The sequence below is a fragment of the Loxodonta africana genome, chromosome 4 (genome assembly GCF_030014295.1).
Source record: "Loxodonta africana isolate mLoxAfr1 chromosome 4, mLoxAfr1.hap2, whole genome shotgun sequence".
Taxonomy (NCBI): Eukaryota; Metazoa; Chordata; class Mammalia; order Proboscidea; family Elephantidae; genus Loxodonta; species Loxodonta africana.
Window position 1 is genome coordinate 16234610 of NC_087345.1, and position 12103 is coordinate 16246712.

At 52.7% G+C, this 12103-nt stretch overlaps 1 protein-coding gene across 1 annotated transcript in view; it reads left to right on the forward strand.

Moving 5' to 3' along the window:
* The first annotated feature begins 2590 nt into the window (after positions 1-2590).
* TMPRSS6 (transmembrane serine protease 6) overlaps positions 2591-12103 on the forward strand; it is a 44210-nt gene continuing 34697 nt past the window's right edge. The window contains exons 1-5 of the mRNA XM_064283594.1: positions 2591-2795; positions 7534-7667; positions 9183-9250; positions 9824-10008; positions 10279-10320. Of these exons, the coding sequence (XP_064139664.1) occupies positions 2600-2795; positions 7534-7667; positions 9183-9250; positions 9824-10008; positions 10279-10320 (625 nt within the window). The 5' untranslated portion in view covers positions 2591-2599. The remainder of the gene's footprint in view (positions 2796-7533; positions 7668-9182; positions 9251-9823; positions 10009-10278; positions 10321-12103) is intronic.

A 12103-nucleotide genomic window follows, 5' to 3' on the forward strand; every position in this document is an offset into this window, starting at 1 on the left:
CAGCTGTGCGACCTTTTGCTCAACCTGTCTGCACCTCAACTATCTCACGGTTAAATGGGGATAATCGGGTCTGTGTAAGGCTTACGGAGTCCCTGTGTGGCACAAAATGGTTAAGTGCTCAACTACTAACTGAAAGTTAGAGGTTCGAACCTACCCAGAGGCACCTCAGACGAAAGGCCTGGTAGTCTCCTTCCAAGAGATCACAGCCGTGAAAGCCCTATGGAGCACAGTTCTCCGCTGCACACGTGGGATTGCTATGAGTCAAAATCAACTTGACAGCAACTGGTTTGGTTGTGGGGTTTTTTTTCAAGGCTTACATGAAAGAATGCAGATAAAGCACTGGAAACAGCATATAGTTGTGACTAATAAATGTCACCTATTATTGCCTCTGGGTCCCCAAGTCCCCACAGCCCTGTGAGTCATCCAGAAATAGCTCCTTGGTGATCCAGACTCAAGAGCAAAGCAAGGTGTGGTCACCTCTGGTGGAGGGAGGGGCCTGGGGCTAAGAGAGGCTGGGGAGCTGGCCCGTCACCTAAGCTTGCCCCGATTCAGCCACCCAGTGCAGGTTGTGGGGGACAGCTACTTGGGACACAGGTGACCAGCCCAGGACAGAGTCGGCCCTGTGTTAGGCACTCAGGTGCTGCCGTGTGGCCTTGGGCAAGTCCTCACCTCTCGGTCTCCTGTTCCTGATCTGTAATAGGCAGGCCAGTGTTTCTTACCCGGGGTGCCACGGACATTGTGGGCAGTGGGCAGGCTGCCCCACCAATTACAGGGCATTTATCGTCCCTGGCCCCATAAAAACCAGGACATTTATGAATGTCCTGGAGGGAGGGAATACCACACCCAACTGAGAATCACTGCAGCCCCTTCCTTCCTTGTATCTGATAGGGACCGCTGGAGCGGGCCAGAGTTGCCAGGGACCCTTGGCTGGGAAAGGTGCCAAGGGAAGTCGGGAGGCGAGGAGTAGTAGGCAAAGGCCAGGGCCCTTGCATCCATCTGGCGGACTTTGAGCATCACAGACAGCCCCATTTTCAGAAAACCCACTGTGTAAATTCCCAAGCTCAGACACAGCCCTAATGGGGCAATTCTTCCTGAGCCTCCTCCCCAACCACCACTCCTCAGCATCCGGAGGTGCGTTTTAAAGCCGAGTGGCAAATCATGGGTCTGGTGAGAAGAGACTAACAGCACGAGGTCGGGACTCCTTGTTCTGCGGGGATGGGGGTTGGTGGGGGGGGCTCCTCCTTGCTGTGGGAAAACCTGCCCCAGAGACCAATGAACTCTCAGAAGTTTCCTTGGGGGTCTGAAGCTGTCAACCCAGGGCATGCAGCATTCCGAGGGGGGCAATGCTCAGTTATGACTTAAATTATTTAATCAAAACTTGTTAATTAACAGCTCATTTACTGGGAACCAGCCCAGTCAGACACCTGGCATCAAACCCCACTTACTTGCTGTGTGACTTTGGGCAAGTGGCTTAGCCTTTCTGGGCTTCAGTTTCTTCATCTGTAAAACGTGGTTGGTGGTGAATACCAGATATTAAAATCACATCTGGAAAATGAGGCTAGGAAAATCCCTGGATTGAGTTGTCGCTGGAACACTCTGGGTCTCAGTTTCCACATCTGCCCAATGGGTGCAGAGTCTGGTTCATAGAGATGTTTGGAGGTTTAAACAAATAATGCACATAAAGTGCCCAGCACAGAGTGGGCCTGAGGAAGAAAAACCTGTGGGGACAACGGTCCCCACATCCCAGGGTGACCAGAGGATTAAATGAGGTGACACCTGTGAACTATTTTGTACCAGTCCTAAATGAATATTAGTTTTTGCTTCCTTTCTCCCCAACAAGAGACATTTGGGAGGGTGGGAGATAAACTGGCTGACACTGTTCGAAGGCAGGGCAGGTCCCCAGCCCAGTGCTGGCTCAGGGGTTCCTGGGGGAGGGGCGGAGGGAATCGATGGCACTGACGTTGTGGGGAAGCTGCACCGGGCAGGAGGACTAGCATCCCCAAGGGAAGGGACGCTAGGGCAAGAGCAGCTGGTTTACAGACACTTTGTGGTCGTTAGTTGCCGTCGAGTCGGCTCTGGCTCGTGGCGACCTTACGTACAACAGAATGAAATGTTGCCCGATCCTGAGCCATCTTCATGATCAGCGGTATGTTTGAGCCCATTTTTGCTGATATTATGTCAACCTTATCTCATGGAGGGTTTCCCTTGTTTTCGCTGACCCTCTATTAAACATGATGTCCTTTTCCGGTGAAAAGGACAAACACGTGCACCCCACTTACCCCAGCTCCTTTTGTGGGTGCAGCATCAGGGAGTTGGCAGGCATTGAAACCTCTGCTCCCCCTGGAGCCCAGGGAGGCGGATCAGGTGAGGAGGTGAGGTCAGAGCTCTGCTGCTTTCTGGCTGGGGCCTGCCTCTCAGGTTGCTTCCCTCCTCTGTGAGCGGGGCTCAGTGCCTGCTCCCAAGCCCTGCTATCTGGGGTTGCCAGCCTCCTCCCCAAAAAGGTAGGGCACTGCCTAACTTCCAGGCACTTTTGGTGCTCAGTGAAGGCTGCTTTGCAAATGGCCAGGCTGTTTCCAACCTCAGCCTGTTTCCCTCCAGGATGCCCAGGGCCGAGGCCCCCCATGCAGCTGGCGGGCAGAGCGATGGAGGCGATGGTGAAGAGGCAGAGCCGGAGGGGATGTTCAAGGTCGCCGCGGACTCTAAGAGGAAAATCCAGGACTACCTCCGCCTGGCGCCCCTGTGGCTGGCCCTGGTCGTGCTGGCTTCAGTGGGGGTCCTGCTCTGGTATTTCCTAGGTAACCATGTGGGCCCGCCAGGACAGGCACCTGGGGAGGTCTTGGGGTGGCCTTGGGGGCACAGCAGGATGGACCAGGATTCCAGGCTCAGCCACGCCTAGCAACTCTCTGTGCAACCTTGGATAAGTCACTTCCTCTCTCTGAGCTTCCATCCTGCTTTCTAGGTCCTGTGGCTCAGCTTTGTTCCCTCTTTCTGCCAACTGTGAACTGAACCCAGCACCCCGTTCTTGTGAATCGACAAACCAAAGGGAGTGTAATGCTGCCTTCCCTTGGCCTCAACCCTCCTGGGTTGCCCCTGGGGTGCCCTTGGGACTCTGAGCCAGCCCATCCCTCCTGGCGGAGGCCCATGGCACTGGGGTGCTCGGGTACCAATAAATAACTCTGCTCACTTGAGCCCAGCCTGGTGCTTCTCTAGGGCTGAGACCACAGCTCCATCACCTCTGTGGTTCCAGGCCCCAGCACTAATGAGAGGCAAGTGGGGGGACAGAGGACCCAGGCCTCCAGGGGGGTCTTTCATGCCCCGGTGTGGGCAGATGGGGATTCAACGAACAGGGAAACGTGGGCTTGGAGTTGGAGAGTAGCTGGCTCAGGGCCTCTCCCATGTCCTTTGGCCTTCGCTGCCCACGATCACGGCCCTCAATCTGTTCCCTGGAGCCCCAGGAGCAACCGGCCCAAGCTCTGGGCCCATTCATCCATCCATCCTTCCAATCCTTCAGCATTCGTCGGGCACCTGCTCTGTCTCACACTAAAACCGATACGGACTGGTCTTATTCCTTTGACTCTTGGCCATGGGCAGTAATGGAGAAGCCAAATCAGACGGTGCCTGTGAAAACGCTCCCTGTACCCTGGAAGGCTCATTCGTTCATTCAGTCCAGAGCACCTCCTGTGTGCCAGGCTCGTTGTCAGGCTCTGCCCCCGCCCTCAAAACTTAGCTGCAGAGTCAGACACAACAGTTACCGTAAAACATCGCATGCTTAAGGTAGAGAATGCCAGGGGGGCCGGGGGAGCCTGTGGCAGGGACAACTCACCCTGCCTAACTGATCAGAGACTTCCAGTAAACACTCTGCAAAAGTTAGATAGGATTTTTACTGGCTAAATCTCATGGAGAGATTTCAAGCCCATTGAAAGGAACTGGGGGGACTCATTTGGGAGAAGCCATCAGGGAGATCTGCCTACACCCAGCTTCAGAGGGGTCGACATGGGGGTGGGCTGGAACTGGCCTCTGGGGGGATGCTGTCAGGAGCCCCAGGTTTGGTGTGGACCTGCTAGCGAGGCCTTGTAGGGTAGATTGTTACTGCGCAGAGCTGAGCAGCACGGGGCAGGGAGTAAAAGCCGTCTGCACTTCACCACTGACAGGAAGCCAGAAGCCAATGCCCCAAATAGTGCTGGGGGCTGCTGGGGCCTCCTGAGGCAGTGGGGTAATTAGTCTTCAGGGTAAACCTCAGAGCAGTGGAGTGAAGGGAGGGAACTCAGATGCCCATTGTCTTTCTTTGCAGAGAGACTAATTCCTCCTGATCACGCTCCTGGGGTGAATTCCCCCTAGAAGGGGTGTCCAGTGCCCCATGGGCCTAGGACCCCAGGGTGAGTTCTCCTAAGCCTTAGTCAGGGAAGCCAGCCAACCCCTACCTCAAGGGACTGAGGGACAAGAGGCACTCTGGGAGGTGCTAATCCTCCCACCCTGGGCTCAGGCTTTGCTCCAGGGACGCTGGGCTAGGAGATGAGTAGATATGTGCCTGCTCTCGGGGAGCTCCCCATCTGGAGGGGAGATGAACAAGCAGACTGATGGATGGAGCCGAATGAGCCCAAAGTGAGGGGCCAGCAACTGGGCTAGAGAGGCAGCCTTGTCCGGAGGCTGCCTGGGAAAGGGAGGGGGTGGCTGGCTTCCCAAGGCGCCCAGTGCCTCAGCAGGCATGCGGCACTCAGACCTGGTGTGGGCCCTTAATGCTGCCACCACTCACAAGGCCTTCTCTGGTGCTTCCTCCTGCTCTTCCTGGTGGTAGTTCCATGTGCCCCTCTCACGCCTCCAGCACCTCCCTCTCTCTCCTTGTTCTCCCTTTGCCTCCTGCTTCAATAAGGACATTGAGCCACTTAGAAGAGAAGCCCCAGAGACACATTCATACACCCTCCAGCTGCCCCCACACCCCCGCAGGTGAACTGTCCCTGCCCGCCTAATCCGGCTTCATCCAGGCACCGGGTCCCAGCCTCTCTGCCCACCATGCTATGGCCTGGCCCCAGATCCTCATCCATCCCCACACGCTCAGTGCTCCCGCCACCAACACCCTCCCCCAATGGTCCCTCACTCCTTTCTTCCCTTGGTAGCAAACCCCTTGAAAGTTGTGTTGCCACTTCGGCCTCCAATTCAACCCCCCAGTCTCTCTGGGACCCTCCCCAACCTGGTTCTCACTCCACAACTCCAACCGCCCTTGGCAAGGCTGCTAAGGATGCAATGTTGCTACCTCCAAAGGCCAGTTCTAGGTCCTCATGCATCTGACCCACAGCACGCTGGACTCTGTTCACATCTTGTCCCCCTCCACTCCCAGGCTCACTGGTTTCAGTTCCTCCTAGTATCTTTGCCGGTAGAGGCTTCTCCCTAGGCCTGTGATCTCATCCAGTCCCTGGGGTTTTATTTAAATGTATGCTATACCCTGAGGACTTCCAAATTTGCATTTCCAGCCAGGTCAAAGGGGAATCTCAGACCCCAAGGGGCATCTCAGATCCCACGTGTTCAGGTTGCAACTCACACCCGCCAAACCTGTGCCTCCCAGTCTTCCACACCCCAGGCGGGGCATTTCATCCTTCCAGGTGCGCCTCCCTTAGCCCTCTCTTCCTCCTCTGTCAGATAACCAGCTGCCCCTGCGTCCTCTCTGCCTCAGGACGACGCCGTCTATGTCGGCGTAGCACTGTGCTCCTCAGCGTTTTCGGTGGTTGATTTTTCAGAAGGAGATCCCCAGGACTTCCTTCAGAGGCACTTCTAGGTAGATTCAAACCTCCAACCTTTCAGTTAGCAGCAGGAAGCATTAACCATTCCCACCACACGAGAACTCCTTTCTCCTATATAAAAAATACCACCCCCAACTTGCCAGCACCCCTGATCATCTCTAACTTCAAAATATATCCAGAATCCGATCACTTCTCACCCTCTCTACAACCACAGCTTGCTCCAGGCCTCTGTCACCCTGTCACCCCTCACGTGGGCAAATGCAGGGGCCTCTTTACTGGTCTCCCCGCTTCTGCCCTTGCTGCTTTCAAGTCTACACAAGAGCAGAGAAATCGTTTTATAAAGTAAATCAAATAATTAAAACCTCCCCCAGCTCCTGGCTCCTGCGTCTCTCAGAGTGAAAACCAAAGTCCCCCAGGCCTTACAAGGCCTTACATCACCTCCCCAATCTCCATCCCAATTCCTCCTGGCTCTCACTGATGTTTTTCAAACACACCAGGCGAGCTCATGCCCCAGGGCCTTTGCACTTGCTGATCCCTCTGCCCGGAATGCTCTTTCCCCACGTACAGGTTCACATGACTGGCTCTGTCACTTTTTTCCCCCTCGGCCTCCATGTTTTTAATTGCAACCCACCCGCAGCCCCTGATTCCAACAACACTTATCACCTCTAGCAGGTTATAGTCTGTGTTTGTTGTTTATTATCTATCTTCCTTGCTTGACTATAAGCTCTGAAGGGCAGGTTTTTTTTTTTTTTTTTTATCCTTTGTTGTTTTCTTCATTGTTATACTGATACAGTCCAAGAGCTCTAGACCAGCACCTGCCTATAGTAAGCTGTCAATTGATACATTTGAATGAATGGATCAATGGATGACGAGGGTACAAACCCAGGGCTATGAATCTGTCTAGGGCACATCAGCCAAAACTGAGCTTTGCAAAATGGAAATCTGATGATGTTACCCCTAATTTTAATTCTTTCATGATTTCCCTTGCCCACTGGGTAAAGACCAAAATCCTATCCTAAGTGCCTGCCCAGCCTGGCCCAGTCTCTTGCTGCACCCACCCTCCCCCCACCCGATTGCTCCAACCAAGCGGGCCATCAGCCCCTCATCCTTCCGGTGACCCTTCTGCTTCAGGGCCTTTGCACGTGCTTTTTCATCTGTGAAAGGTACTTCTTTTCCTCTTCTTTCCCCAATTTACTTCCTCAGTCCTCATATCCCAGCTCAAAGGTCACCCCAGTCCAGGACAGGTTTCTTTCATGTCCTCTCAGTAGTACCTTGTGTTTCTCTGGATGGCACATCTCACAGGTGGATCCTACGTGCTGTGGGATTGTTGGAGTAACACCTGTCTTCCCTACCTCTGCTGGCTCCAGGAAGGGAGACACACTTGTGTGACTTACTAGTGAACCCCACATAGTAGGTGCTTAGCACACACTTGTGGAATCCCTGGACAATATAGTGAGGGATGGATGCATAGAGGGGCTAACCCATGACCTTGACCTCTGAGCCATGTGGGTCTCCTGGCCTTCATGTCATCTGTGTCCTGTACTAGTCACTGTGTCAGCCTCTTTTGACTGGGAGCCTTTGGGACACCACCCGTCTGGGGACCTCTCTCCTCCCTGGTACTTTGGGGCCAGTTTGTCACCAAATAAACTTTAGAGGACAATGAAAAGATGATGACGGTGCCTTGGAGGCCCAAGACTCCTAGGCTGAGCTGATGGTTTGATGGCAGGAGAAAGCATGGGGGCATGGGAACCCTTCCCATCTGTCCCCTTGGTTAATCCTGCTGGCTCCTTCCTGGCAGGGTACAAGGCGGAGGTGACAGTCGGCCAAGTGTACTCAGGCAGCCTCCGTGTGCTCAATCGCCACTTCTCCCAGGACCTTGCCCGCCGGGAGTCCAGTGCCTTTCGCAGTGAAACTGCCAAAGCCCAGAAGATGGTAGGGAAGGACGGAGGGGCTGGGAGGTGGGCAGGGGAGAGGCTAGGAAGAGGTGGCAAGAAGGGAGAGGTAACAAACCAATTGCTCAGTCGGTCCAGAGCGCTCCCTGAAAGCATGGCCCCATTCTAAGCATGACAGGAGAGATATTGAGGAGGGGGATGTGGTACAAGGTGGAAAGTTACTGGACTCTGAGGTCAAAGGCACTTGAATTAAATCCTGCTTTTTTTTTTGTGCTATTTGAAGCCGTGGTGGTGTAGTGGATAACAGCTTGGCTGCTAACCAAAAGGTTGGCAGTTCAAATCCATCAGCTGCTCCTTGGAAACCCTAGGGGGACAGTTCTACTCTGTCCTTATAGGGTCACTATGAGTCGGAATTGACTCCGCAGCAACGGGTTTGGTTTGGTTTGTGCTATTTACTGGGAACGTGACCTTAGGAAGGTTAGCTCAGCGTAGTCAAGGCGGTGAGGGCCCCACCCACATCGCTGAGTGACTCACCTTCCTTACGTGGTGATGGGGACTTTGCTGGAGAGGGCTTCCCGCCACAGGGCCACGTTCTGCCCAGCAAGGCAGACCAGAAGGGCTGGGAGCTAATGTGCCCAGGAGCAACCCTCAAACAATGAGCTTCGGGAGCTGGTGGATAAATACCCCAGTTCGTTGGCCCTTGGGGCGGAGGGCAATCCTGAGGGAGCTGGTGGATGAATACCCCAGTTCCTTGGCCCTTGGGGAGGAGGGCAATTCTGAGAGTGCTCCACATTGTCCCCCAGAGACCCCGTCAGATTGAGCCTCAGCTGTCCACAGCTCTAACCAGCTGCCCTCCCTTCCCTTCCCCCCTTTTCCTCACTTCCCAATCAGTGTTTCCTGAAACCACTTCCAAATAAACTCTAACCCCTTGGCCTCACATCCTTGACTCAGGGTCTGCTTCTGGGGGACCCACCCTAAGGCTTTCTGTTTCCTCACCTGTAAAGTGGAGTGATGGTAACATACCTGCCTCATAGGGTTGGGGGTGATGTGAGATAATGTGGGTATCATCACTGTATGTTTAAAGAGCTTTATGAACACACATTATCATCTAATCCTGCCACCAGTACTATAGTTGAGTATGTTCACAAACCACCCAGCAGAGCTCCCGTCAGGGCAGGCTGCTGTGCCCCAGGCCATTGCAGGGAGGCGAGGAAGGACTCTCAGGAACCAAGTGAGCTTTTCAGAGTTGATGAGTGGCTTTCAGAGAGGAGGAGAGAAGGCTACTGGTGTTCAGGTGGAAGAGCTATGGTGGGGCAGTGTCTGCCTGTGTCAGGAGGGGACGAATGGGTGGAATTGGCTGTGAGATTGGTGCCCTGACTTGGTCACTGACCACCGTGTGACCACAAGAGAGCCTTCCCATCTCTGTGGGCTTCCACAGGCTCCTCTGTCAAGCAGGGCTGCAGGGAGGAGCAAGGGATCCCCAGGGAGAAAGGTGCTTGGGGCTGTCTGCCCCAGCAAGTTTCACAATGGAGGTGGTTGTTCTCCCTCCTCGCAGCTCCAGGACCTTATTGCCAGCACCCGCCTGGGTCCTTACTACAACTCCAGCTCCGTCTACTCCTTTGGGTGAGTTGCCCCTGGTCCCCTAGCCTGCCCCCTGCTACAGCTTCTGACTCAAAGCCGGGGGGTGGGGGTGGGGAGGCCTGTAAGCTTCTGATGAGATGCCTTCATTTAGAAATGGGGAAACTGAGGCATGGATAGGGGATTTGGCTTCTTGTGTATGGCTTCCCTTCATGGAGCTTGGTTTCCTTATCTGAGCAATGAGAAACGTGTTAGACTGTGGACGTAATGTGTTTATCAAAGGGGTGGTACCTCTTAGCTGAGGCCGTGGTGGTCGTTAAGAGCATGGGCCCTGGGGCTCAGATACTGTGTTCACGTCCCAGATCTGCCACTTACAGTGTGATCCATGACAACTTAACCTCTTGTGCCTCAGTTTCCTCACCTGTAAAATGGGCCTGATGAAAGCACCACCCTCAGAGGTTGTTGGGAGGTTTCCGGGTAAAGATGAGAACAATGCCTGGGATGTAGTAAGCGCTCAGTAAGTGAGCCACAACTGGTTTTCTCCCACAGGAGCAGGGGCTAGGCAGGAGCCAGACCTCCAGCTCCTTCCCCGGCCCCTCTCACTTCTACCTATCTTAGGGAGGGACCCTTCACCTGCTTCTTCTGGTTCATCCTCCAAGTCCCCGAGCACCGCCGGCTGATGCTGAGCCCCGAGGTGGTGCAGGCGCTGCTGGTGGAGGAACTGCTGTCCACGGCCAACAGCTCGGCCACCGTGCCCTACAGGGCCGAGTACGAGGTGGACGCCGAGGGCCTGGTGATCCTGGGTCAGTAGTGGGGAAGGAGAATGGCGGTCAGCTTGGAGTGGTCAGAGCGTCAGGCTGGCAGCAAGGCCTGGGAAGGCCTCCAGGGCCCCAAATGCTCTCAGGATGGATCCCTGAGTCTGAGTGGCCCAGGGCAGAGGGGCGGAGGGGACTGGGGGAACTAGGTAAATCTCAGACAAGGCTGGCTCTGATGGTCTCCTTACGGTAATTTTTTAAATTTAATTTATTTTTGTTTATTTGTTTTTGCTTTGTTTTTTGTTTTTTCCTTAACAGAGGCCAGCCTGAAAGACATAGTTGCACTGAATTCCACGCTGGGTACGCTTATTTTTCTGTTGTCCTCCCACTTTCCTTTTGAGTTGGTGCTTTTCTTGGTTAAGGGTCAGGGGCCATGAGGTACCCATGTTGGGTGCAGGGGGCCCTGGCCTGAACTCACCTAGGGGTGCCACTGTAAGGGGTTGAGCTAGGCTTGGGTATGTGGGGGAGGGGAGAAGGTCCTGCACAAGCGTCCATGTGTGTGTGTGGGTCCTGTACATGGGTGTATATGTGTACTGTGTGACAGTGAGTAGTGAGTTTGTTGTTGTTAGGTGCCTTTGAGTCGGTTCTGATTCATAACAACACCATGTACAACAGAACAAAACACTGCTTGGTCCTCAACAATTGTTGCTATGCTCGAGCCTGTTATTGCAGCCATTGTGTCAAAACATCTCACTGAGAGTCTTCCTCTTTTTCCCTGACCCTTTACTTTACCAAGCATGATGTCTTTCTCCAGGGACTGATCCATCCTGATAACATGTCCAAAGTATGTGAGAAGTCTAGCCATCGTCACTTCCAAGGAGCATTCTGGCTGTACTTCTTCCAAGACAGACATGTTCCTTCTTCTGGCAGTCCGTGGTACATTCAAGATTCTTTGCCAACACCATAATTCAAAGGAACCAATTCTTCTTCAGTCTTCCTTATTCATTGTCCAGTTTTCGCATGCATATGTAAACCAAAAAACCTGTTACTGTCAAGTCAATTCCAACTCATAGTGACCCTATGAGAGTAGACCTGCCCCATAGGTTTTCCATGGATGCAAACTGCTGACTCTTTGGTTAGCAGCTGGTCTCTTAACCACTGAGCCACCAGCCTCCAAGGCGATTGAAAATACCATGGCTTGGGTCAAGCACCCTTAGTCCACAAGGTAACTTCTTTCCTTTTTAACTCTTTAAAGAGGGTTTTTGTAGTGGATTTCCCAATGCGATGCATCATTTGATTTCTTGACTGCTTCTTCCATGGATGTTGATTCTGGATCCAAGTAAAATGAAATCCTTGAGAACTTTGATCTTTTCCCCATTTATCATGATGTTGCTTATTCGTCCAGTGCGAGGATTTTTGTTTTCTTTATGTAGAGGTGTAATCCATACTGAAGGCTGTGGTCTTTGATCTTCATCGGCAAGTGCTTCAAGTCTTCACTTTCAGCAAGCAAGGTTGCTGAAATAACGCAGGTTGTTAATGAGTCTTCCTCCAATCCTGATGCCGTGTTCTTCTTCATATAGTCCAGTTTCTTGGATTATTTGCTCAGCATACAGATTGAATAAGTGTCATGAAAGTATACAACATTGACACACACCCTTTCTGATTTTAAACCATTCCGTATCCTCTTGTTGTATTTGAATGAGTGCCTCTTGGTCTATGTACAGGCTCTGCATGAGCACAATTCTCATTCTTTGCAACGTTATTCATGATTTGTTATGATCCACACAGTCGAATGCCTTTGCACAGCCAATAAAACACAGGTAAACATCTTTCTGGTATTCTCTGCTGTCAGCCAAGATCCATCTGACATTAGCAATGAAATTCCTTGTCAGGTGCTCTTCTGAATCTGCTTTGAATTTCTGGCGGTTCCCTGTTGATGTACTGATGCAACCACTTTTGAATGGTCTTCAGTAAAATTTTACTTGCGTGTGATATTAATAACATTGATAACTTCTGCATTCTGTTGGATCCCTTTCTTTGGAACGGGTACAAATACGGATCTCTTCCAGTCAGTTGGCCAGGTAACTGGCTTCCAAATTTCTTGGCATAAATGAGTGAACCCTCCCAGCACTGCATCTGTTTG